This window comes from Sesamum indicum, linkage group LG8 (genome assembly GCF_026168435.1).
Source record: "Sesamum indicum cultivar Baizhima isolate 11 linkage group LG8, ASM2616843v1, whole genome shotgun sequence".
Taxonomy (NCBI): Eukaryota; Viridiplantae; Streptophyta; class Magnoliopsida; order Lamiales; family Pedaliaceae; genus Sesamum; species Sesamum indicum.
Genome location: NC_142664.1, coordinates 18,615,302 through 18,639,958, shown reverse-complemented (window position 1 = coordinate 18,639,958; position 24,657 = coordinate 18,615,302). Strand labels below are relative to the sequence as shown.

The 24,657-nt window shown below is 36.8% G+C and overlaps 3 protein-coding genes across 5 annotated transcripts; 1 reads left to right on the top strand and 2 right to left on the bottom strand.

Annotated features, from left to right (window-relative positions):
* The first annotated feature begins 2,079 nt into the window (after positions 1-2,079).
* On the top strand, positions 2,080-5,601 carry LOC105168056 (SEC14 cytosolic factor). The gene is given in 12 exon segments (XM_011087973.3): positions 2,080-2,713; positions 2,803-2,831; positions 3,436-3,519; positions 3,609-3,662; positions 3,737-3,814; positions 3,931-3,984; positions 4,151-4,210; positions 4,286-4,381; positions 4,529-4,630; positions 4,751-4,831; positions 5,034-5,298; positions 5,301-5,601. Coding segments are annotated over 12 exon segments (1,008 nt in total). The 5' UTR covers positions 2,080-2,658; the 3' UTR covers positions 5,351-5,601.
* Positions 5,602-5,733: 132 nt separating this feature from the next.
* Positions 5,734-7,795, bottom strand: LOC105168057 (WEB family protein At5g55860). Its single transcript, XM_011087975.3, has 2 exons — positions 7,534-7,795; positions 5,734-7,435 (listed from the first exon to the last, which is right to left on the bottom strand). Exons 1-2 carry the CDS (start codon positions 7,777-7,779, stop codon positions 5,879-5,881), a joined length of 1,803 nt encoding a protein of 600 aa, XP_011086277.1. The 5' UTR covers positions 7,780-7,795; the 3' UTR covers positions 5,734-5,878.
* Positions 7,796-8,955: 1,160 nt separating this feature from the next.
* On the bottom strand, positions 8,956-23,478 carry LOC105168055 (sister chromatid cohesion protein PDS5 homolog A). 3 transcript variants are annotated; one of them, XM_011087970.3, is made up of 33 exons: positions 23,208-23,477; positions 21,714-21,917; positions 21,421-21,602; positions 20,438-20,564; positions 20,136-20,354; positions 19,512-19,728; positions 19,294-19,439; positions 19,053-19,198; positions 18,583-18,732; positions 18,416-18,464; positions 18,130-18,321; positions 17,822-18,004; positions 17,198-17,352; positions 16,980-17,106; positions 16,641-16,790; positions 16,495-16,554; positions 16,262-16,398; positions 16,042-16,159; positions 15,799-15,927; positions 15,472-15,671; positions 14,000-14,153; positions 13,663-13,809; positions 12,639-12,719; positions 11,910-12,539; positions 11,719-11,820; positions 11,132-11,211; positions 10,660-10,711; positions 10,477-10,560; positions 10,330-10,367; positions 10,140-10,202; positions 9,905-10,059; positions 9,406-9,755; positions 8,956-9,322 (listed from the first exon to the last, which is right to left on the bottom strand). In XM_011087970.3, exons 1-33 carry the CDS (start codon positions 23,298-23,300, stop codon positions 9,290-9,292), a joined length of 4,953 nt encoding a protein of 1,650 aa, XP_011086272.1. In that variant the 5' UTR covers positions 23,301-23,477; the 3' UTR covers positions 8,956-9,289. The 3 variants fall into 3 exon arrangements, with proteins under 3 accessions (XP_011086272.1, XP_011086271.1, XP_088739177.1); XM_011087969.3 differs by having other exon boundaries at positions 11,719-11,823; positions 23,208-23,476; XM_088883051.1 differs by lacking the exons at positions 8,956-9,322; positions 9,406-9,755; positions 9,905-10,059 and having other exon boundaries at positions 10,140-10,242; positions 11,719-11,823; positions 23,208-23,478.
* Positions 23,479-24,657: the final 1,179 nt, after the last annotated feature.

The following is a 24,657-nucleotide window of genomic DNA, read 5'->3' as shown; positions in this document are numbered from 1 at the left end:
CGATGGCCCTCCGATGCTTAAGTTAAAAAAGGTGGGGTCGAAAATATAGTAACGAGATCGAATGAGATCACAAATATGACGGTAAAATGAAGTGGTGAAAACGTGTTTGAATAATCATAAATGAGGCTATTTATACTTGTACGGTACCCTTTGCTTAGGCGACACGTGGCTCTAATGAGGACGAGCCACGTCACCCCTCTGTAAGAACCTGTTGCCGCTGCTGCTGTACCTGCGTCATGGGTCCCACGCGCTCAGTCCTAGAATACATGAAAAAATGATAAAAAATATAGGGGTATTCTGATAATTATATAACTTCCCTTATCAGGTATAGAAAAAAAAATGTTTCTTTGGATTAAATGTGACTATACTTAATTAATTACATTAAATTATTGTGTTAATTTATTTGAGTAATGACTGAATGCATTTGATTAGAAAGAACTATGTGAAAGGTTCGGAAACTGATGACGTTGTATGCTTTAATTAAATTATTGAGACATATCGTAATCACATGATCACTGCAAGAAATTATTAACTAGAATTAACTGTAATTGGAATTTTATATTAATCAATTATTAAGGAATATGCGAATACGTAGGGGGGTATCTTGGACCGTAGAGAAGTAGTCTAAGCTCAACGTATACGAGATCACGTGTAGGATTAACAACGTTCGATCATACTATGAAGATGATCTTATGAGTTTGTAAGAAAACTATAAGATAAACGAATGTATGAATTTGATGTGGCATGAACTGTTCAGTTTTTCTTTGTTGTTGTTTTGTGTTTCCATACATGGGTTTTTGACCTATGAATTTTAAATTTATAATAATATATTTATTGGATTTCGATATTTGAACGTTCGTTTTAAATTATTTTTTAGAGTTATTTAGAATTTTTACTTCAAATTATTCCTAAAATTCAAATGTTTTCGTTCGGGTGCAACCCTTAATCAGATTTAACTGAGTGGTTGGAGGGTTACTGCTTGAACATTTTACGGCTTGTTCTGATGTATCAAGATGGTATAATTAGATTGATGCATTAATATGACGAGATTTCTTCTAATTAAACAAAGACGATCTTCGTATATGCACGAGGATATTAATTTTTTTAAATTAATCAATAAATTCAAAAAAAATAAAATAAAGAAACAATATACTACGATTAAAAATAGATTAAATACCTACAATAAGATATGGACTCAGACTCTCAGTAGCCCACTTGAACCAGTCAATTTTGGGCCCAGCCTTATGTATTCACCTAAGACATTGGGCTTTGTAAATTAAGGGCTTGGAGCTGTATAATTTATGGGCCAGGGCTAAATGCTTAACAAATTCTTTTTTTTTTATTATGATTAATAATATCTTTTAATATATTATATTTCTTTAGATTTTTTCTTTTTTCTTTTTTCTTTTTTTTTTAAAAAAAAAAGGTAAATATTTGGGTTGCTATCATAGACCGACCAGATGTGTCATTTCAACTAATTATTTATTTTGGTTTTAAGAATAAAAAATAATAATTGTATGGAGGCCTGATCATGCTGACTAGGATATAGTGTCATCCTTTTGTTTGATGCAAGAACCCTACAGATGATTTAAAATTTTATTATATTTAATTTAATTAATTAAAATAAATAATAGTTTATCAAATTTTAAAAATATTTTAATTATAAATACATTAGTAGAATTATCGACATGACCAAATAACTGAATAGGCGGTTATATTAAATAAGGATATTTTAAAGTATTTTTTTAGTCAAAATATATACTTTCAGTCAGAGCCGATTATTTTTAAATGCTCGTATTTAATAAATGGTATACTATACGTTAAATTTAATGTTTTTTTTTGCCAATGTCGTATATATTTCAAGAAAATATTATATAACTAATGTGCAAATAATAGGAAATACAAAACCTTTTTTCTAATGAAAAATATATTTTAAGAAAAGGTATAAAATTGAATATTATTTTGTTGATACTTATATAAAGTATCTTATTGAATCAATGGGTGGCCTTCATTCTGTTTTACTGCCGTCTCTTTTCAACTTTGCACTATAATGTTATCTATGAAACTGTTATGTATACAGTATATACATATCCTCACAGATTCTGGGCTTAGAGTCAAAATTTCCCTTGTCATTATTTTATTTAAATTCTGTTGATCCTGACTTAAAGTCAACTTTGGTGGTGTGGGGGGGGGGGGTGCTAAATTCTCTGTCAGCATCTTTTCTCTGACTGATCTTGAGCAATCCATAGCCATTTCTGTGTAAGGAAATCAAGAATTCACATATTTTTTGTCTGTCTTAGGATTTCAAAAGAGTGAGGAATCATCAGCATTTCCAAAGGGTTCTTTTCTTTTTTGTGTTTGTTTTTGTTTGTGTCTGAAGAAGAGAGAATAGAGGAAAGGATAAGAGAAGGTAGAGGGGTTGCCTTTCTTGAATCTTGACCCCATTAGCTTTCTCTTTTTTCCTTAAAAATAAAAGTGGAATCTTTCTTTGTTTCTCTCTATCTCTCTCTCTCTCTTGCTGTTGTTCTTTCTTGCTCTGCATTCCCTTTAACCAACAGAGTAAAAAGAAAAAGAATTGTATTATATATGCAAGTGAAAGTTGAATAAGATTTAGTGCTAAGTTATTGTTGAAAGCTTTTGTTGTACTAAGAAGAAGAAATGGCTGTGGTTCCCCAAGAATCCATCAATCAGTTTGAAGCGTTAATGGAGGAAGGTCTGCTCATGTTGATCTCTTTCTTTTATGTACCCATTACTCATAATTTTGTTCTGATCTTTATGATTTTCTTGGTGAACTGTGTGCAGTTGATGAATCACTTAAAAGGACATTCCAGGTTTGTATCTGTTTAGAAATTATTTTTCTTCTTTTCGAATTTTGGTTCTGCTTATCAACTCTAGTCAGGAAATTCAAGAATTTCTCTTTTGGGACTGTTTAATTTCTGTAATATGCATTCTCTGTTGTGTATCTGAATTATATCATCTCAATGTTTGAACCGTGTGCCTTCATCCTCTGAATGTTAACTGTCAATCAACTTCACTTTTCATTGATGATGTTATATTTTTCTGTCTTTGAATTTCGATGAGCACAACCCATTTCTTGAATGAAAAGGGGTGAGAAATCAATGTCCTACTTATGCATTTAGGAATTCAACTTCTGGATCTTGGTGCGTCCATACCTATCTGCTCTTTGATATCCTGAATAAAAGTAATAATATGAAGAGAAGGAATAGTGTGTCCTGTCCGTGTCTGACATAAAAACCATCTTCGGACTCTCTTATGTTAAAAACCCTCCAGTTTTCAGATTCATTATTTTCAGGGATTTACTGGATCCTCCTTATAAATTTTGAGGAACTCTATCTCAACACAGCTGTAGTTGCATAGATTTCTGACCCTTTTTCATAGTGTGAGAAATCCTTATCATTTGCAATCAATTTGCAGAATGTACATCAAGGATATCCTCATGAAACTTTGACGCGTTTTCTGAAGGCGAGAGAAGGAAATGTTACAAAAGCTCACAAGATGGTCAGGCAAAAAAGTCACCATTTAATATGTGAATGAAACATATTTGCTGAATTCTGAACTCATGAATTGCTCACTGTGTGATATTTCAGTTGGTTGATTGTTTGAACTGGAGAGTGCAAAATGACATTGATGATATGCTAGCAGTAAGTACTTTTCTGGGATAAGAATTTCTGCCAGTACTCAACTTCTGATTCTACTGCTATTCTTTTAACTGCAGAAACCCATCATTCCTGAAGAACTATACAGAGCCATACGTGATTCACAGCTTATAGGATTGTCGGGTTACTCATATGAGGTGAGCTTTTTGATGAAACAGGAACAGGTTCAATAGATGCTAACAAATCAGATTAGCATTTTCCTCTTTCTTTGGGATTCCACGCTCTTACTAATAATGGAGACATTTTCCAACAGGGCCTCCCTGTCTTTGCTGTTGGAGTGGGTCTGAGCACATTTGACAAAGCATCTGTAAGTCTTATTATTACTAATTATTATTTTCAGTTTCAAGAGGTTTAACTATGCAACTTTCATGTCTAAACATCAAGCTTTTACAGATCACAGAGGTCCCCACAATTTGCTTAATAGCTTTCTGTTCTTACTTTATTCACTTTGACTACATCTGCCTTCATCATAGGTTCATTATTATGTGCAATCCCACATTCAGATCAATGAATATCGGGATCGTGTGATTTTGGTGAGCACTCTCGTGCTTTATCTCTATGTTTTCATTTTTTTTTAACATTTGATTAACTCAACTTGATGTTTTTAGCCTGCTGCTACAAAAAAGTACGGGAAGCATGTTAGCAAATGTATCAAGGTTCTAGACATGACTGGCTTGAAGTTCTCAGCATTAAACCAGATAAAGGTACATCACCACTCAGGAATAAGAGATTTCTAGTTTATTTGACTGTAATTCTCCTTTCCAGGGTGATTGAAGAAATCTATTAGAATTCTTTGTTTATTATTCTCAACATATATGGGCATATGGCACTCATGTTTTGTTCTTCTGCAGCTCATGACTATTATTTCTTCAATCGATGATCTCAACTACCCCGAGAAGACACAAACTTATTACATTGTGAATGCCCCATATGTCTTTTCTGCTTGTTGGAAGGTTTGTTCCACATTTTTGTCCCCTGGTGTTAGTCCGTAGCTTTAAATTCCCTGATATGTGAATTTTGCTCTTTTTAGTTTTCAACGGACGCAACAATCATAACCTTTGTGCTATTATCAGGTTGTGAAACCACTTCTACAGGAGAGGACAAGAAGGAAAATTGATGTATTGTCTGGCTGTGGACAGGATGATCTATTGAAGGTAATTTCATGGTTATAATACTTTTACGGCACATTGTATTAAGAAACTAAATTTATTACATGGCACAAACTTAATCTGGAACCTAAGGGACGAGCTCCTCTCCTTCATGAAGTCAGTGAAATAACACTTTCCATGTTCACAGTTAAGATATTTCTTTGGCAAGTAAAAGCTTTAAAGAAAAATTATTTGTGTTTGGGTGCAGATAATGGATTATTCCTCCCTTCCCCATTTCTGCCGTAAGAGGTCAACCGGCTCTTCCAATCACTTGGACTCTGTTGAGAATTGCTTTTCCTTGGACCATCCCTTTCACCAGCAACTTTACAATTACACTCAGCAGCAATTCTTCATTAGTAAACCTGCTGCACCAGTAAAACAGGGGTCGGTACATGTATCTTTGCCTGAGGATGCTGATGAAGAAGATATAGCCAAGACATTAGAATCTGAGTTGGAGAAATTCAAGGATCTTGATATTGTCCAGAATCACTGAAGGGCCTGCAAATCCGTAACAACATGGGCTAGAGGATTCATCACGTCTGTCTTTCAGGTTCAAAATTACATCTTACCCGAATCTCTCGTTCTTAGCATTCTAACTATTCTAGCTAGTTATTCTATATAACTCTATCAAAAGATATCTCACATTAGTAATGTACATCATGGAGAAATGCCACAGATAATGTCTGTAATTGCATGTATGAATCTTCTTGTTAACTTAAGTTGTAAAGAAAATATCTTGTGCTGTACTTTTTTCTATGTCAAGGTGAAATTCTAAATTCTTTGAGTTGTTACATACTTTACTGTTTTCCGTGGAGACCTGTATAATTTCTGTCTTGAGGGTAATTCTTCAATTCTTTCATGGACAAGCATCTCTTCTAACTTGACTATTGCCCCGTTTTCCCAGTTGCTTTGTCTTTGTGTTTCGGTAAACTATCTAATCTACTCCAGAACATACAAAAGTTAATTGAGCTTACAATTTCTTTCATGAATATCTACAGTCAATGAGACAGCCATCTTTACAATAAGAGTATCCTTTGTTTCTTGGTGTGAACACTAAGATTTTTCTTCAGAAACATACGATGGTTCTCCGATTTCATTCTCTGCTTTCTCACTCCATTTCTGGAGTTCGCCCTCCACTACTTCTTTTGCAGCCTCTGCCATCTCTGCTCTCTTTAGAGCATCCTCAATTTCTGATTGTATATCATCACTCTCTTTCAAAATCCCCTCCACTTTCTGCAGCACTTGATCCTCACTTGCATTTATAGTTTGGACGTGTGCCATTAGAGCTGCTACTTTTTCATCAGCCTGATTTTTACATGCCTCGATCTTCTGTTTCATCGCCTCAAACTCCTCAACAGACAATCTGATCCTTCTAGCCGATCCTTGACCTTTAAGGTCAGCAGCATCAGTTCTTGGAGAATTATGAATTTGATCATCAGCCAGCTTCTCTGCAACTTTAGCCGCTTCAACTTCTTTCAGTGCAATCTGCAGCTTTTCATCAGCTTCTTTGGCTGCAGCTGTTAATGCTTCAGCTTCTTGCCTGTATAACTCAATATCCCTCTGTATCCCTTCTGCTTCACGTCTATCCTTTTCAGCTTGTGCTAGTAACTTATCTAGATTTGATTGCATATCACGAACAACATTCCTGGACATGGCTGTCTCAAGCTCGGACTTGCAATTCTGTAGATCAGCCTGCATTTTCTTCAGTGTTGATTCCGCTTCCAACGCCTTTGTCTCAAATTCATAATGCTTCTTTTTCGCTTCCTCCAGCTGTTGTTTAAGTGAATCCACAGAACTTCTGAGTGATGTTTCTTCTGCAACAACTTCTTGCAGTGTTTTCTTATCACATTCCAACTCAGAAATTACTGTTTGTAAGGAATTAAAATCTGAAGTACGAACATTGTGCAGCTGCTCCTGCACAACCTTGATTGCCTCAGTAGCTTCTTCAAGCTTCACCTCCAGATTTTCTTCTGGACCATATTCTTCTCTCAAACGCGTGATATCCTTTTCGGCTACTTCCTTAGCCGACTTATGAACCAGTAAATGAACCTCCTTTTCTGCAATAAGTTTCAAGTGCTCTTCTTGGGCCTGAAGAGAGGCATGCTTCACCTGATCAAGCGTATCTCGCAGCATAGCAACTTCTTTCGCGAGTTGGCTTTGCCTCTCCTGATTCGTTTTGGCTGCTTGTCGGGCATCTTCTGCTTCATGAAATGCCGTCAATTTTGCTTCTAAGGCTGCATCAAAATCCTGCCTTAGATTCGTTAGCTCTTGTTTACAAGCACTAAGTTCTCCTGCAGAGGTCTTGTAACGTTCCCTTTCTGTGTCGACATCCAGCTTCCACGCTTCGCTCCCCAGTTGAGCTTTGAGGGACTGCTGCTCTTCCAGTTCTTTCGCTCTACTCTTTGCAGCTTCTGTAGCTTTGATTGCTGCTTGCTTGGATTCACTAAGAGCTTCGAGCTTGTTTGTGAGTTCTTGCAGCGTTCTATTAGCCTTCTGCAGGTCCCGTAAAGCCTGAGCCTTTGCACTTTCCGTAATTCTGAGCTGATCTTTGTAGTACTCAAGTTCCTTTAGAACCATGTGATGCTGTGTCTCCTTCTCTAGAAGTCTTTGCTGCAGATAAGTAAAAATCAACTCACAATCATCAGATAATTAGAAATATTACCAAGAAACAACGTTATTTGCATCTACATAGTAGGAAGTATATAAACCTCTTCGGCTTTTGTCTTTTTTGTGACAGGCCGTGCTCTGGGGGAGCCAACTTCACCAAACAAACTCACAGCAGCCTTGACCGACTCAAAGGGCGCTCTAGTGTCTATCTCTCCAACGTCCGTTCTTGGAGAATTTGTGGATTTAGGAGATTCAACAGGCGCTGGAGAACCAGCAACAGTTGGAGAACCGGTAGACCTCGGAGATCCAAAGCCATTAGGCCACGTTCTTACGCTAAAACCAAACATCTTTTCGTCTCTTCAACAAACTGGATAAACATGGAAGAAATTCGTGAAATTCTAAAGCAATCCACATTTGAAGCAACATTCCCAACACCATCTCCTGTCAATACACATGTTTGCAACCTATACACGATTATAGAACATGCAACCTGTATCATTTCCCAGAAGTAATTGGGAACTTTCGAACAGTTGTTGAATATATCAAAGGTGTCAAACATGATTAAAAGTAAAACCAAACATTGTTGAAGATATTGAAATGAAAGGAATAGAATCATACGTACCTCAAATGTTCATGGAGAAGCAATCAAAGGAAAAGGAATGGAAATATGTTGGTTCTTTGTCGGATTCTTGATCCTATTTCCCTTTCATTAATAAACAGACAACAGATGAGATGATGACGATGAAAAGAATTGCACGCTATTTGTGCACAAAAATCTGTGTTCATCCGATATATGTGTGAGCGAAAGAGACAGAGAAATCTCAAGTCATCACAATGGAATTCAAATACGATGAATATGTTATCCAAATGCAAGTAAAAATTGGCAATCATCGCCTGTGGAAGGCCGACTACCGCGCTCTCGTTTAAGTTCCCACTCCGAATTTTCAGCTTTTTCACCCAACTTATTGCTTGTTTATTTGTTGAAATAAAACTATGTTGGATGGGAATACATGATACATGCATGCTGTTTGAGTTTTGTGGTATTTTATAATTTATCATAACTTTATAGTTCATGTACGTATAATCTATTACTATTGATTTTTAGTTTCCCCCATATTTGTTACAGCTATTTTTAACAAGAGAAATAGGATACCTCTTCTATTGTTTTTAAGACTATGAGAATATCACGACACCAAGTCACAATTACAAATTGCGACTTGGGCTTTTTTATAAAAAAATATTATTTTTTATTCTCAAACCATGACTTGTCATATTAATATTAATATATTATAATAAATTATATTAATATAATTTTTTTGTAATAAATAAATAATTAACCCTTAATTTGATTGCCACGCTTATACTGTAGAGAAAGATAAGACAGTATGGAACAAGAATTAGAATAATGTTTAATTTAATTTTAGGTTAACACACCCAAAAATTTAATTTAATTTAATTTCAATCATTATGGCAGGCTGATGTATGTTCCCTCACAAAACCATTTGAAAATAGACCAAATAACGTTTGATAATTTAGAAATCTACATAAAAATCAGGAACTCTGCAAATAGCAGGTACATACAATTTGTAGCTGTACAGAAGATCTTGCACATACAAGAGAATCAAATATGAATAAAGGCACAGTCTTTTATCCTGTAGGAATGAATCGTCTTCTCCTGTAACTTCTACGGTGTGTCATAATCTACAGCAGGGCAATCGCATGCAAATTTATTTAGATCAGCAGTTAAATCGTGTTATGTCTTAAATATTAACTGTAAGCTATTTAGAAGTGCAACTAATTTCGCATGCTCCAGCACAGCCACCAATGTGCAGCAGCTGGGCAACTATTTGCATGGCCTTACTTTTTTCCAGAGCGCTGCTTCCACATACTCTGCATTTTGAGGAAGAAAGGGTTAGTCAGTGTTAAACTGTTCTTCGTAAACACTCCAAATGCATATGGCTGGCGTTGAGTACCAGAGGTTCGTTGTCTGAAAGCTCGGTCTCTGAAGAATCAGAAGCAGAAGTCTTCTTGTCAATCTTCTCTGACGCTGTGGCGTGGCTGTGCAAGCTGTCCGCTTCATCCGCAGATTCTTCATTGATCTTATTTGGCTGCTTCTTATCTGAAGAAGAAATTGCTTCATTATCAGATCCATGAGCATCATGTGGAGATCCGCGAAGATTGTCACTCTCAGTATCTTCGGAATCTTTTTCATCATCTTTGGGCTCTTCTGCATCACTCAATCCCTTCTCAACATCTTGCTCTTGTTTCTGGTCCTTGTCAGTTAGCTCCTCCTCAGCAAAACTCTTCCCGGTCCTTTGGTTCTCTGTATCACCATGTCATACAGAAGAAAAGTCAGCAGAAAATCACAAGCCGTAGCGCTTGATTACAGGCCTGTTTGAAGAATTTAGCCTAGAAAATTGCAATTTGTTTTTGCCCAAATTCTGGAGATAAAAACTAGTATTGATCCTTCACCTGAGTCTGAATCATCAACTGAGGAGGTAAACTCAGGGTGTGCATCATGTGGGCTTCCACCACTTTCCCTAAAGGATTTACTCTTTAACATGACTTTTGGCCTTTGTTTTGGACTTTTCCCTGCTGTTCTTTTTCTTACTTCAGATGAAAGAGATCTGCAAATAAATTCAATTATATAAAGCTAATTACAAACAAATATGTAACTATCTGAATAACTAGAGTTGCAAAAACCTACTTCTCTTCCAATTTTTTATCTTGTTTGCGGCCTCCGCTTGATTTCCTTCTCTGCCCAGATGATCTGGAAGCAATCAAATGAGTTAGCATCCGAGTATTAGCCTCTGACAACAGCAAAAACAATATGGTGATGCCTATGAGAATTACAAGATATGTTAATGTAGATGCAGGTTAAATGAAGGAGATCATACCCTCCTTTAGGAGGAAGGCCCTTGGATGAACCAGATCGCTGCAATGGCCCAGAATTACTCGTTAGATCTGATACTGAAAATTGTTGACAGGAAGCAACAATTGAAAACAATCCTAATAGGAGAAGAAAAACTTAGAGAGTACAAAACCTTGGCCTCCAGACCATTGTCAACGAGCTCCCAGCGCTCCCTTTCTAATCGAAGGACTTCCACATCTCCATCATCATATAATATCTTTGAACAAGTTGATTAATATAAGAGAAAAATCAAGAAAATTGGTTAAGAATTCCATAGAAGGATGCAAGGAAATAAGATTCTTAAAATGCAGCATACCACATGCTTCTTTTTCTGGGTGTCGAATGACTTCACAACACCTTCATAGTACCTGTGTGAAAGACAGGTACAACATACTGTCACCATTATTCTATGGAATTATCCAAAATCTTTAGTGTAGTCTATGAGAAGTGTGTGCTATTGGTATGAAAATGAATGACTGTAACAGAACATATGGCAGTATCTACTCGAAACTAAACGGGCGAAAGAATGATATAAATCCACTCATTTATTCACATTTCTTGAAATTTGACAACTTTCTGTGAAAATTTTGTGTAGATCAAAGTATCAAAAAAGAGAGTTGAAATGAAGAGTCATAATGAGAAAATGTATCAAAGGTAGACAACATGGAAGAGAGCATTGATGCCTGCAATAACAATAACATTCTACATTTTGGCATTCCCATTTATATTTCCCTAATTCAGTCTTCACATCAAGATATAGCATACAGACCAAATCAAGAAGCACTTACTGCTTATCCATGGGCCACCAAACTTTTATTCTGCAACCAATTAAGTCTTCTTCGGAACTCCTGTTGTCTTTGGTTGTGCACTAATGACAGAAAAATGAAGAGAACTGAATAAGATTTAGCAAAACAGAAAATTTGGAACCTTTAGTTCAGAAAGGGGAAAATGAGAAAAAATGAAACTAAGTAAAGTTGCAAAAATAATTTGAAAAGGGATTTTCCAGGGAGATTAACTAATGAATCCTGTAAAGTTACAGATTTATTGTATCTGAAATAGTGGATGTGATGAAGAAACCCCGATATTCAGGTTCTATGTTCACACTGTTAAACTATGGCACAAACCGCATGACAGATCAAAGAAATGATCAAATTTGAAAAGGTGCCATTGTTTTGTGGTTTTACCATGCTTCTCACTTCTCACAGTGGCATACAAGTCGGTATGTCACATTGCAATCCCATGCATATCCTACTTCAGTTCGGAAGCATTGGCAAAACATTATTAGTAGCCATTCAAGTTTGCTATTTAGCGTGTCTGCATTCACAATCTCAATCTCGGAACATTTCACAAGAAATCAGAGGCACGAGATGCTAACCTTTCCTATTCCCATGACACTTTCTGGCCTTTGCTTCTTCATAGATCCCAACTTGGAAGAAGTTATTGAGCGTGGGCTTTCAGTATTCCGGACTTTCTTAGGCTTCTTCACATAATAAGAGAAGGTGAAAGGCACATCAATAATCTTGAAGCATCATATCTCCCATAAGTTTCATTGGTTGAAAAGCATACCTTAGCTTCTGGTGAGTTATTGAGTACCACATCGTGATCTCTGCCAGAACGTTTACCTTTCTGCTTAGACGAGGAGCTTGATTTCTTCCTAAAACGTGAAGATAGCAATTTGAACTCTGGGGATTCAGCAGTTTTTTCTTGCATACATTGATCTTCTGAACTAGTCTGAGGCTTCTCATCCGTTTTGTCAGAGTCATTGTTAATATTCTCCTGATTCACATTAGTGGGCCTCTTAGAATCCTTTGAACTAACTGCTGGGGGAGACCTGTGGGCTTGACCAGATGGCGTCCTTCTACGTTTTGGGACAGGAACATCAGTTGATTCACTAGACAGCATATTCCTCTTCTCACATTCATCGCCACTTCTCCTCTTTCTGCGAGCACATCCATGCCCATTACTTGACTCAAACTTGGTGTTTGCAACCAAACTATCAGTATTTATTTCCTTCACCATTTTCAAGATAAAATCACTTTCATTTGCCACGCCAGCCTGTGCAGGCTCATACTTCACCTCTTTTTTTGCCTTTGCTGCCTTCGCTTTCAGACGTTTCATCAACTTTCCTAGTGGCATCTCACTGCCCTCTGTTTCACTGTCCTTCATGACATCATCCTCTGAAATTACTGAATGAACCTAAAGTTGACAATGTAGCATACAATTAAATTACCTTACAAAGCCAAAGCACAAACAGAATTCCTCATGCCACTAGGTGGAATGATTTTAAAGTCTTACAATTCCATTAGCTTCCAGTTGAAGTGATTCAAAGTGGGCCACGACACCCGCATCTGCTAGCCATGTCTTCACTTCACCAACCTAGTGTCAGAAGGTGTGCAATCAAGCATGGACATCATGGATCACAGTAAAGCTACATTGTTACAAGTTAGAGATAGGCCTTTGTATTTCACTCATTTGTAAAATGAAAAGAAGTGTTGGAAGGAGCCATGAAATCTTGAAAGAACCATGATCCTGATAATGAGATGATTAAATTTAGGTCAAACTTTCTATGACACTTTAGATAATCATAGATGGTCTAAACATAGTAACATACTAGCAACTTTAACCCAGTGTCCATATTCTGATCAGAAAGAATCAAACATCAAAGCATATTGAAACTAGTCTACTGCTAATAGATGATTGCAAAATGTGCTCAATTTTGAGAAAATAAGGACCTCATGGCCAGGGTGGAGAACAATGGCGGAGCACCTAGAATTGAAGAATGAACAAACATGTCTGGTAACCTAGGTCAACGCTTAGATGGACGAGTTTAAGCTGAGGGTAGTTTTTACTGTACTGGATGTATTGATAAAAGTAAGAGCTGAAATGAAATCTACAAAGCAAGCACAGATTCAAAGGCAGTCTGCAATCTGCATGCCTTAGACACAAGGGGAAAAGTTCAAACTGATTATTTCATTTGCGTATTTCCACAGAGGAGCAGTCAATCTTACATAAACAACCATATTTGGTTTACTCTTGGTAAAACAAATCAGGCTTTAGGTTTAGAGCTTTGGCTTTTATCATAGGCCTTTGTGAATTGGTCATACATCAACTTCTAAATATAACACACAGCTGAATACCAACTGCGGCCCATTAAATAGAGAGAAATGCCAAAAATATTCTTTCACTTGAATGTGGCCTGCCTCTGAAACAGATGTTGTATGTAAAAAATTGAGTTTGAGAGTAGAAACTATTCACTTGTCAGTTATATTCGCATCAATACAGAACAAGATTTGCATAAAGGGAGTCTGATTATACATACCAGAGAGTCATTTTCCTCTTTCTTCTCAAGTGGTTTGTAAAGCACAGGAGGTAGGATCACAGACACACTAGAATCTTGAAGATCATCTTGCTTTGGAGCTAACCGCTTAATAATCGGCATACCAAGGTCACACAGAGCATACAAGTTCTGCAATATATGATTTCGATATAATATATGGCATTTAACTACAATAACCATATCAATAAATTCACATTTAGCATTCCATTTTTGCTGACAAGATATCCAGTTCTTTTCTCGGTTTTTCTGTGTGGGCGGACAGTTTTTCTGCCTTGTCAAACAGATAAAAAGATCCACCTAACGGGACTTAATATCATACCTTGGACTTAGCTGCATCAAAAGCATCCTCGGAGTGCTTGATACATTGCAAAAATGAATTCAAAAGTAACACGCTCTCCTTGTCCTTGCTACTGACATCAGATTTGCCATCTGCATCACCATGCACCAGCAGAGACAGGAATAGATACAACTGCCTGCAACAGATGCATATACATCAACTGGATACCAAAGAAAGAAGTTCACTCACTATCATACAGTATTAGAAACATGCAACATCTTGTCCTACAACAATTTATAGGAACTGGCAGTTACTGCCACAGCATTTGAAGGTACAATGGATGTTCTAAAACCACACTAAATTTAATCAATTGCTGGAGAGATGCATCTCATAAGATAAAGAAGGAAAGAAGTCTACACAAACTTGCATAAGTCATAACAAGTGCACTCACATTAGAAAACAGATTGATCTCCTTAAAAGAAAGATACTTGCGAAAAATGAAGATGGTTCTTGTGTAAAAAGTTTGTCCACAGTAGATTAAATGGTCCCCATTTCTTAACCCAGAGAATTCAAAAACATGTTAAATAAACAAATCATATATACCCACCCGTCCAAAATGCAAGATTTTGTTTCCTTTTTACGTCGTTTCAAAATTAGGCTCCAATTTTATTCCGGCTGTAACATCTCATTTTAAGTAGCAATTTGACACCATTAACTCCAAAACACTACTTTTAAAGGCAATAGTGTAAAGTTATATAGAACTTCCACTTTTTCAGTTTTTCATCTAAACTTGGCTGCCAATCAAAAAGGATGTTTCATTCACTCAAACCATTTAGTTCAAGAAACAATATTTATAGGGTTTCTTAGTCCAGGCTGGTTATGTTGCTCCCATAAGATGAATAACTCAATAGCCAAGATAAACTTAAATCATCAAGCCTCTGTCAACAACCCTCCTATTAGCTGTCTCATGCTTTTCCATAAGAATCTACCCACGATTCCTTTCTTTGAAAGACCCAATAGTTAAAAAAAAATGCAAAAAAGTGAATCCGTGCACAGGGTGCACTTACGCTCATCCACAACAAGCAAGAGCAAGTGACTTGAAGTATATGTAAATTCTATGTAAAATTCCTGCACACATGTTAACCACAATAAGAAATTTCAGAAATGGCATCATATTTCGCGTTATAGATGCGCCATTAACTTCAGTATAATCATTGCTGCAGTAATTTCAGATATATTGTCCCATATTTCAGTAGCCAATCCAATTTCAGCAAAACAAATTCAAAGACCGCATAATACACTTACAAAAAACAAGTGGTTCAAACCAAAAAGGACTAGCATCTTAGAAACTAATGAAAATGAACTTCCTTAGCAAGCTATTTGCGGATGTTTTGGGCATCAAGATAAAATGGACATGTCGAAATTTGCCTGACTCCGCGTGCTTTCTGTGTTCTCTATTAGCTTTTTCTGAGTTCATGCTATCATTAAAATTTACAAGTGTCAATTCAAAGTACCTGTATATAGGTTCAAATCTTTTGACATCTTTGCATTCATCAATATTAGGAAATGACGGATGATGAGCAAGTGCATGAACCACGTATGGGAGAATGTATTCTGGATAAAGTGGTGGAGACATTGCATCAGTCTGCAATGAGATATGGCGTCCCCTCCCTTGCCGACACATCTGGATGATGTCATTCAAATAGCGTTTATTCTGCCAAACAGGTCAGAAGAATATGTATTCGTATCATTTAATAGACATTTAGCAAGTAACTGATGTGGTATAAGTACACTCCCCAAACCAAAAGAACGAATATAATAAACACTGATGTAGCACATACCTCTTCCAAATCCGACTCTGATGAAATATCAAGCAAGAAGGCACATGCATACTTTGGGTCTAAAATCCGGTCCCTTACATATTGATGAACCTTGTCCAGAAATAGTTTGTTTACCTCAGGAAAGTTGTCCTACATATCCAAGGGTCAGGGAGCTACAACTATATGGTGTTCTGCTTTGTTGGTAATAGCATTAGGAAATTCATCCAACAAACAACCATGTACTTATAGCCAAGAAAACTGTACCTCTGAAGTTCTCAATGCAAGGTAAAGAACATCAACAGGAAGTTTGTGCTCCCAGTGCTTTGATAGGCGAAGAATAGCTTTTGCCGCAGCAAGTTTCAAATGAGCTTTATCAACTAAACTGAAACATGAAAAAGACACCATATCAGTACCAGAATGAAGAAAAATTTCATAACTGTAACCTCTTCAAAGAAAACCTCTGGTATTGTACTGTCTAAATGACCTTGATTTAGTCTCCCTTGAGATATCACCGAACAAGAGTATATTCTTCAGGATTTCAATTATGCCATCAATTCCAGAACGAAGGTGAGCATCCTTGACGGGTAAATAGCTCTTGACTAAAGCTTTAATGCCAAAAATCTGCAGGTCAAATTCTGATGCTCATTTAATGCATAAAGCTTTTCCAAGAGGAGAACTATTTAAGTGATGAGGATGAGTATATGCTAGCAGAAAGACCTTTAAAGAACAAAGTTCACTTCTATCATCCCAACAACCAGTTGCTTTTTCTCCTGCAATCTGTAAGTGAAGCATGTTTTATAATAATTTCATAACAACCAAAGAAATTATGGATCACAAAAATCTTTGCATTGATAAAGGCATACATGTCCAAGCTCCAGTATATTTGCCTTGATGAACTTTTCAACCTCACTTTCTCTTGTTTCAAAGACTGGCATAGCAGCTTGGGCTATGCATCCCAGAGATTGTAGTACAGCTGGCAAACGGGACTTCTCTTCAAGCAGATCAACCAGCCTCTACTCATTTAGAAATATTTTAGAGGAAAGAAAAAAGAAAGAAAAGAAAGAGGAGCTCTGAATTATCAAATTTCACCATAAGAAAAGAGGACAAAAATATAAATAAACTGAAGAACACAAATCAGAAAGTACAAACTATAGCGAGACGTGATAATGGATAAAGAAATAGAAGAAAAAGCACAGAGAAACCTTGTAAAGAACAGATAGTGACATCAGACCATCATCTTTGGTGATCGATGCCAGGGCATGAACAGCATACTTAGCCTGCCTTCGGCTACCCTCGATGCATATGCGCTCAAGAATAAGGTCCAACGATCTATAAGCAAAAGGATTGCATTCCAGCAAAAAATGACCGAAAAGACGAAGAAGAATAATTAAGAAAGTTAACAGATTTGTTGACAGTCTACCTTGATGAAACACCCAGTTGTTCTCGGATAGTTCCCCCTGCCTTCGCAAGAATATGCAAAGTACCTTCCTTTATTATTTCATTATCATCCTCAAGAAGAGGTACCAAATCTTCTTCAATTCCCCCAAGCAGCAAAGGACAAAATCGTGCAAGAATCTGAGAGCACCATATAACACATAAAAAAATGAATTTCACTATTGCAGGTCACGTGATATAAATAGCAAGCAATTCTCCAGTACTGTATGGGTGAATCGAGGATAGAAATCACATTTTGCCCAAGAACATTCCATGGAATAAAAGAGACTGGCAGGATAGTCAAGCTCATTTGTTTCAAGCATAAAATCATAGTACAAAACTAGTGTCATCAAGTCTTCCATGTAAAACCATTTTAGTTCATCAGTATGGCTTTCCATCTAAATGCATCTCGTGCACAAATATTCATTTCAGTCAGCTATTCATGGTTTGACAGCAATGATCCTAGTCCGGTTTAAACATGCATATAAGATCCATTAATCCACTATAAAATAGTCAAACGGACATCAAGGGAAATATAAAATAAAGATATCACTACACTTGTATCATCAATATATGTATGCAGAAGTAATGTAAAAAGCAAATCTCCTACCACAAGAATAGTCATGCAGGATAAAATTAAGTCTGTGTTTCCAGTAGATTTCTTTACTCCAGCCTCCAGAAGGATTTCTTTAACATGATCCTTGTCAAAAAGTAGATAAGAGCATTTCAAAGAAAGAAGGCTCAGAAACTCGGACAGTCGATGCTTGTGACCCAGGATTTTCAGCAAATCATCCTGCATTGAGGTTCACAAAATCTGTCAAATTATCATATATGATTTTGCAAGCATTTTGAAGTTACACTCCAAAAGAAAGGAAATAAGTTAAGTAGAATGATTTCAACATTGGTTTTATGTCCCACCCTTAAATTACTAGCTTGAACAGAGCTGGTGTCCGGATTAAGAAGTTGCATCAATATTTTCCAAATGTTGGAATCTTTTAACTGGTCAAGAATCTGAAAACTCTCCTCCGCCTTTGCAGGATCAGTAAAACAGCGAGACATAACACGGCAGCAAAACATTACTTTCTTTTCGATCTCAGCACCATCACCTTCCTGCACATGGACAAAGACCTAATATTTTCATCAAAAGATACAGCAAGAAACCCAGTGGCCAAAAATTGATATATGTATAACTCCTTGAGGAAACCTGAGACAATTGTCTGAGGGAAAGGTACTTCTGCATCTCTTGTTGTAACCTGCACCAAAGTAGTAAATATGTAACAAAGCAGTTACCAGATCATGTAGTTGGAAAGCAATATAATCCACCTACAAACAAAATACAAAAAATCCACATGTCAAAACAACCACTCTAACCTTTGCTTCTGCTCTAGGATCTTCTCAAGAGCCTTTACCTCGACCTTGTCAAACCCAGAGAAGATTCTAACCCAATTTGCCACCTTATCTTTGACAGAAAAATCAACTGGGAACAAGGATAGAGATATGATAGGTTCAATTGCATCAGATCTGCAAAAAGAGAGCAAGGCTTTTAAAATGGTGTGCGAGAAATCACAAGTCAAGAATGTTAAAGCATCTTAGGCACCACTCATTTGGTAGTCAATACTCTGACTTCTTCTTTACTAGGTTCTGAAGATACCACTTTCTTGGAAAATCAATTTATCTTTTGAGGGGCTTCTTAGCGTCATAAGTTTACGGTACAAAACTGCCTCGAGTTGGAGTAGTGATCGTACTGGTTATTTGTTCGAAAATGTTATTTGGTTTTTAAGTATATTTCCATCCAGGACTAGTTAACCAAATCACTGCAACCAAAAAATTCATTATGTTACCTGAAATCTTTATCATAAAAGCATCTCAAAATCTTGCCAACAATCCAATCATATTCATCATCCTTCGTTGAATCACTAGACCGCTTCATGCAAGATACTCTATATATGTCAGCTAACCTCTCCATGGCATACCTTTTCACCAGAAGCTGGATGGTTGCAGCAAAAGCTATGAGAACACAAGCAAAGTAGATACCAAGAATTAATAATGAGAAAGAGGTACCGTCACTGGATAGGTACATACAGATTTGTCCCGAAGGCGTTCTGAGACCAGTTTGACAGTCTCAACTGGTATGGATGTGAGGGCATGACATGCTACATCGCAAACCACAGAAACAACTTGTTTACGAACATTCTCATCATAGTCCAACAACCGGTCAGAGAGAGCATCTGGAAATTGATTCACATCATTAGTTGAAGAACTTTGAATATGTATTGGAATGTCGGTACTAAATTCCTTACAGATCATTTGATGAGCTTCAGCCCTGAAAGGATTCTCCAGAAGACAAATCTTGACATACTCAAGGACAGACATTCTGACTTCCACCACTCTATCAGTCAGCCTTTTTAGGAACTCCAAAAAGACAGGCTTGAATGCTTCAGAAATAGTAGATCCCGGAAGAGCAAAGAGGTCACCTACTAAACCCACTGCTTTCAGACGAATGTCCAACTGATCGCTCTGTTGATGTCAGGTAAACTGATCAACCAACATATCCAACTATGGTAGTTAAGACTATCACAATTTTGCAAATTCATCAAAATCACCAATTTGGGCCCCCAAAAGAGAGTATATGCAGATAGTGAACAGATAAAAAAGAAACTCTAAAATGGATGCCTAGTCGCAAACCACAGGACAATAAAGATCCTAGATGCATGACATCATGTCCTTATACCCATAAAGAAAAACATAGTCAACGATATTGTGCATACTTCCATTCTCTATATATTTTGAGATTGGGATGATTCAAGAATAAACACAGAAATTAGCTCTCTCTCTTCCACCAAATGTCATATGTGAAACCGCAATCTAAAGTTTCTTAATCATACAGGAAAGATAGATACAGAAAAGCAACTGAGATTGATTACCAGTAGCTCTCCAGTAAGATATGGAACAACTCCTGATAAGATTTGAGGAGCACAGCGATAGATGTCATAAAGTACACGATGATAATTAATCTCACACTTTAGGGGTCTGCTGTCTCCTGACATCGACGACACAAGAAACTGTTTTATGCTAGGTTCCAGTTTTGCAGCACAATTCCCTATCACATTCATAGCAAGCCTCCTCGCAGCCAGAGTTACATCCTAGCAGAAAAACCAAATTCATTACTTACAAGCACAAGGCACTCGATTATTAAACATTGAGCACGAATGGGAAGAGATCTTACCTCCTTATCTCGGCCTAAAATAGACAACAAAATAAGTAACAGGTTCTCTGGTACATCCTCACTTTCTTCCAAGAGAACCTCCATGATTGTTTGCATTGAAGTCAATACATTCCCAGGGTGGTCATCTCTGCATAAAAAGAAAATATAGGTAATTACATCAACAGAATACAGACACATGAAGCATCTACAACAACTATTTCAACAAGGTACCTTCTTTTCTATTGACAACTGCAGCAGGAATCCATTTCATTATTACACTCCTTACAGTTGGCAAGTGGTCAAAAAGTACAAATATACAATTTACACAGAAAATATTCACTACCTGGTCTCTACATGTTTCTCTTTCCAAATGACATTGCTCTATAAACTTTATATGGTCCAGACATCTCAACTTGACCCTGACCCTGACCCTCCCACTGCCAACATGCAAGTGGACCCTAATGGCATGTTCAACATGCCCATGCAGAAGATGTCAATATAATACATCACTTTTTCCAGTCCCAATCAAATATAAAAAAACAAGTCTGACAAGTTCGATAACAGATAATCAGCTTATTCTCCTCTCTCCTCCATCAAGTTTTTGCAGACAAAATAGAACAAGAAAGTGATGCACAGGTGGAAAAAAACAAAAGGATAAGAATTTTGATGGCCATAGGAACTTTTAAACATATAGGGAAAAGAATGAGGAAAATCAACAGAAAAGTTGATATCCTCTTCACATGACAAAACTGTTCAAAATCCAACCTGAAGAAATACTTAACCAAGTTAACCAACAAATCAAGGTTGAATTGAAACACATATATCTACTTAGGAAAATTAAAAATGGCAAGCAACACACTTCATTTATCCAGAAATATGAAGAGTCCAAACAATTAAACATATATTCCCTCGAAAACATAAACATAAACAGGTGGCGTGAGCAAGTAATGAACATAAACTTAATTCATGACTAATTGAAAGAGAACTCAAAACCATGACCACACCTGGCAACAGCAAAGAAAATATTGAACATTTCATCTATGAGATCATCACACTCAAGATCCAGCATCACCACACAAGATCTATATCTTGCCAAGGTTTCAAGAATTACAACCCTCCTTCCAAATGTTGGGCCACTTATATCACTTAAGCCACTGAAAGTACTGACGATCAGCTGAAAAGTATCCTGGATTCAACAGCAAAAATCAGAACCCAAGTCATAGATATTCATGATGGAATTGAACCATACACTTAAGGTGTTATCTCCGGTAGTCACACAGTCTTAAGGAGGAAGTACCTTCAGAACATCATCATCGTAAGGAGCCTCAGGGGCAGTAATTCTAGTTATTTCACAGATACAGGAAGCCACTAAGAGCTTGACCTCCCGATCTTGATGTTTCAAAAGTTCTGGCTCTACAACGGCATTTAAGAGAGACTGCATGGACTCAACTATTGGTTTTGGAGGTGACTGATCTAATTCAGACAGATATGCTGCGCCTTGCTGCATGAGGAGGAGCCATTTAAATTATGTGAAGCAATTAGTGGAGCTTCCAGATAACTATGTGTAGAAACTTAGAAAACTTCCACAGCTCATGTCCAGTATCTTTTGACATGTGATAACATAGTAAGGATCAAAACACACACACACACACACACACACACCCAAAAAAAATAATAAAAAGAACCAGAATATAAATAAATAAGGCTTATACTGATTGATCTGGAAGAAACAAGTTAAGATTTTTTAAGTAGGAACCCACAATATTTACTAGAGGACATATGGCTAAGTTGCCTAAGTATTAATGTCATGATATACGAAAGAGAAGTTCTTTGATATAGGGTGGAAATGATAAAACTACAAAATTCCTTGTTGCAAAGCAAAATCAAATGGTAAAATGAAGTACACGTGATTATGCACATGAATGTCACTCTTTATTCAATTAGATTACAAGAGGGATGGAAAAGGGTGTGATTGTAGTGTTCCACTTTCAAATGCATGAATTTTATATAAGCATGTGCTACTTTTTCTTGTTTTCACCAATTTCCACAGAAATACAAACATGTAAATGTATCCGAATATGCTGCAGGTATATACCAAAAGTATATCAAGCAAGCTGAAAAGAAAAGAACTGCCAAGTCAGATAACTTCCTTCACATAAGATCACATGGTTCAATAATCTTCACGATGAAGTCAGAGAAAAATAAGTGTATTATTGATAAAACTTTCCCTTACAAACCAAAAGAAAATATTGTTGACTGTTTATATTCAATTGCAATTGAAGTCTAAGTAACAACATCTTTTCCTTTTTTCACAGCTGTAACTGAAATTCTTCAAAAGGACTATAGACTTGGGACTCTCCTTGAGAACAATCCAATATACCAATTCCAGAGAAAGTGTAGCTTTAAAAGACAAGACTCAAACTTTCTGTTTCTCTGCCGAAATTCATCGGCCACGGAACCCCAATTACCACAAAGCAGAACCTACGTAGTATACTTGTAAATTGAAGTCGTAGGCACCCAAAGGTTCAATACCAAAACTCAACCGAAATGTAAAATATTACCACGAAAGACTTGGACTTTCTGCTTAGTAACAGGACTAACAAAAACCAAGCATCAACTCGAATGAACCCTAATTCATCCCAAAATAGCACGCCCACTATAACTTTCACGAATCACAAGCATGCATTCACAAGCGGAACTCCATTATAAACACAAATTAGTTACTACACCAAAAATCAACTCCCTAATGAAATCCGAGCGGCACGCGGGATGTATACAGAGCGGCTCTCACCTTCAAGAGTTTAATGAGAGCGTCTTTCGAAGCCGGAGGAGTCTCCAACTTCGATCCCAGCTCTTTCAGCTGCTGCTGCAGCTTTTGAGCCATGGAAACTAGAATTCAGGGAATCCCTTCGGGCCTTCAAATGAAGAGAGGTTTTTCATACGCATTCACCGCGTATGTTGTGTGTGTGGTTTTCTCAGGCAGTGTGTGTGAATTGGGGTTCTTTATTATTTCGAACAAGAGAGCGAGAATAGCTTCTCTGTTTTAAAGAATGTAAATTAACAAGTGAACTAAGCGCCCCGTGCTGGGCCTTTTCAGTACCATTTCAGATTTTTCAACTTTTGCAGTCTGCGTCTTCTACTTTACGATATTTGCATGTTGGCCCTTGTACTTTGCTTGGCTGATTTTTATTTTTGTCAGATTGCTTGTGTGTGAGAATTTAGTTGAGAATTATTCTAAAGTTGACAATTTGGTCAAGAGAGAAGATTGAAATTTATTCAAAAATTAGTGTCAAATGAAAGAGGAATTACAGTTGTGCGCCAATGATGGTAGACGGTTGTTTGGTGAAGGTGAGTTGATAGTAGTAGTAAGACACAATTAGAGGTAGTGCATAATTGGAACGATTGATAGTGAAGCCATAGACTCGTAGCGTTGGAGGCTGATGACTTGGCGGTGAACATGCAATGATGGGTTGTGTCGATGGCGATGGTGAGTGAGGAGATGATAGTGGCAAACGTGGTGTTGAATAGTGGTAATGTGCCACTTTTATGGGATGTGGTTGAGTAATGGTGGCGGGTTAACAACGTTGTACATAATTGTTGGTGAGTCGTGACTAGAGTTGGTGTAGGTTTGGGATGCGGTGGCCGGTTGTGGTGGTGGTGGTGAAGGACAATTGGTAATCGTCGTACGGGATATATGTAGTTTACACCCTTTCCTACGTATTAGTATGAGATATATGTTTTAAAACATTTATTAGAAATTAATGAATAAGATTAGATGGATTTAATACCATTGGCTATGGTAGAGATGAAGTCTACTCACAAAATCATGTGAGTCCTTTTTGAATTTTATGATTTGTCCAATGATGTAATACACTCATATTGTTACTATTTAAATCTGTCCAGTTTGCACAAACCAAGTCATTGATTGACAATATTATAAATAACATGAAGAGAAAGATATAAGGGATAATTGCATTTACACTCCATAATTTATAAGTTGTTTAACAAACGATTCTTATCGTTTGTATAATTACATAAGTCACTATTGACAGCAAAAATTAACAATCTTATTAAATTAGAAATGCTTCTGAAAAAATTATATTTTTGGTCCCATATGTTAGGGTCTTTTTTAATTAAATCCTATTTATTATGATTTCTCATTTTGTATTCCCTAAGTTAAAAAATTCTCAATTTTCGTCGTCAACATTTTCAGTAATTTTTTTTTCAATTATAATATGGTC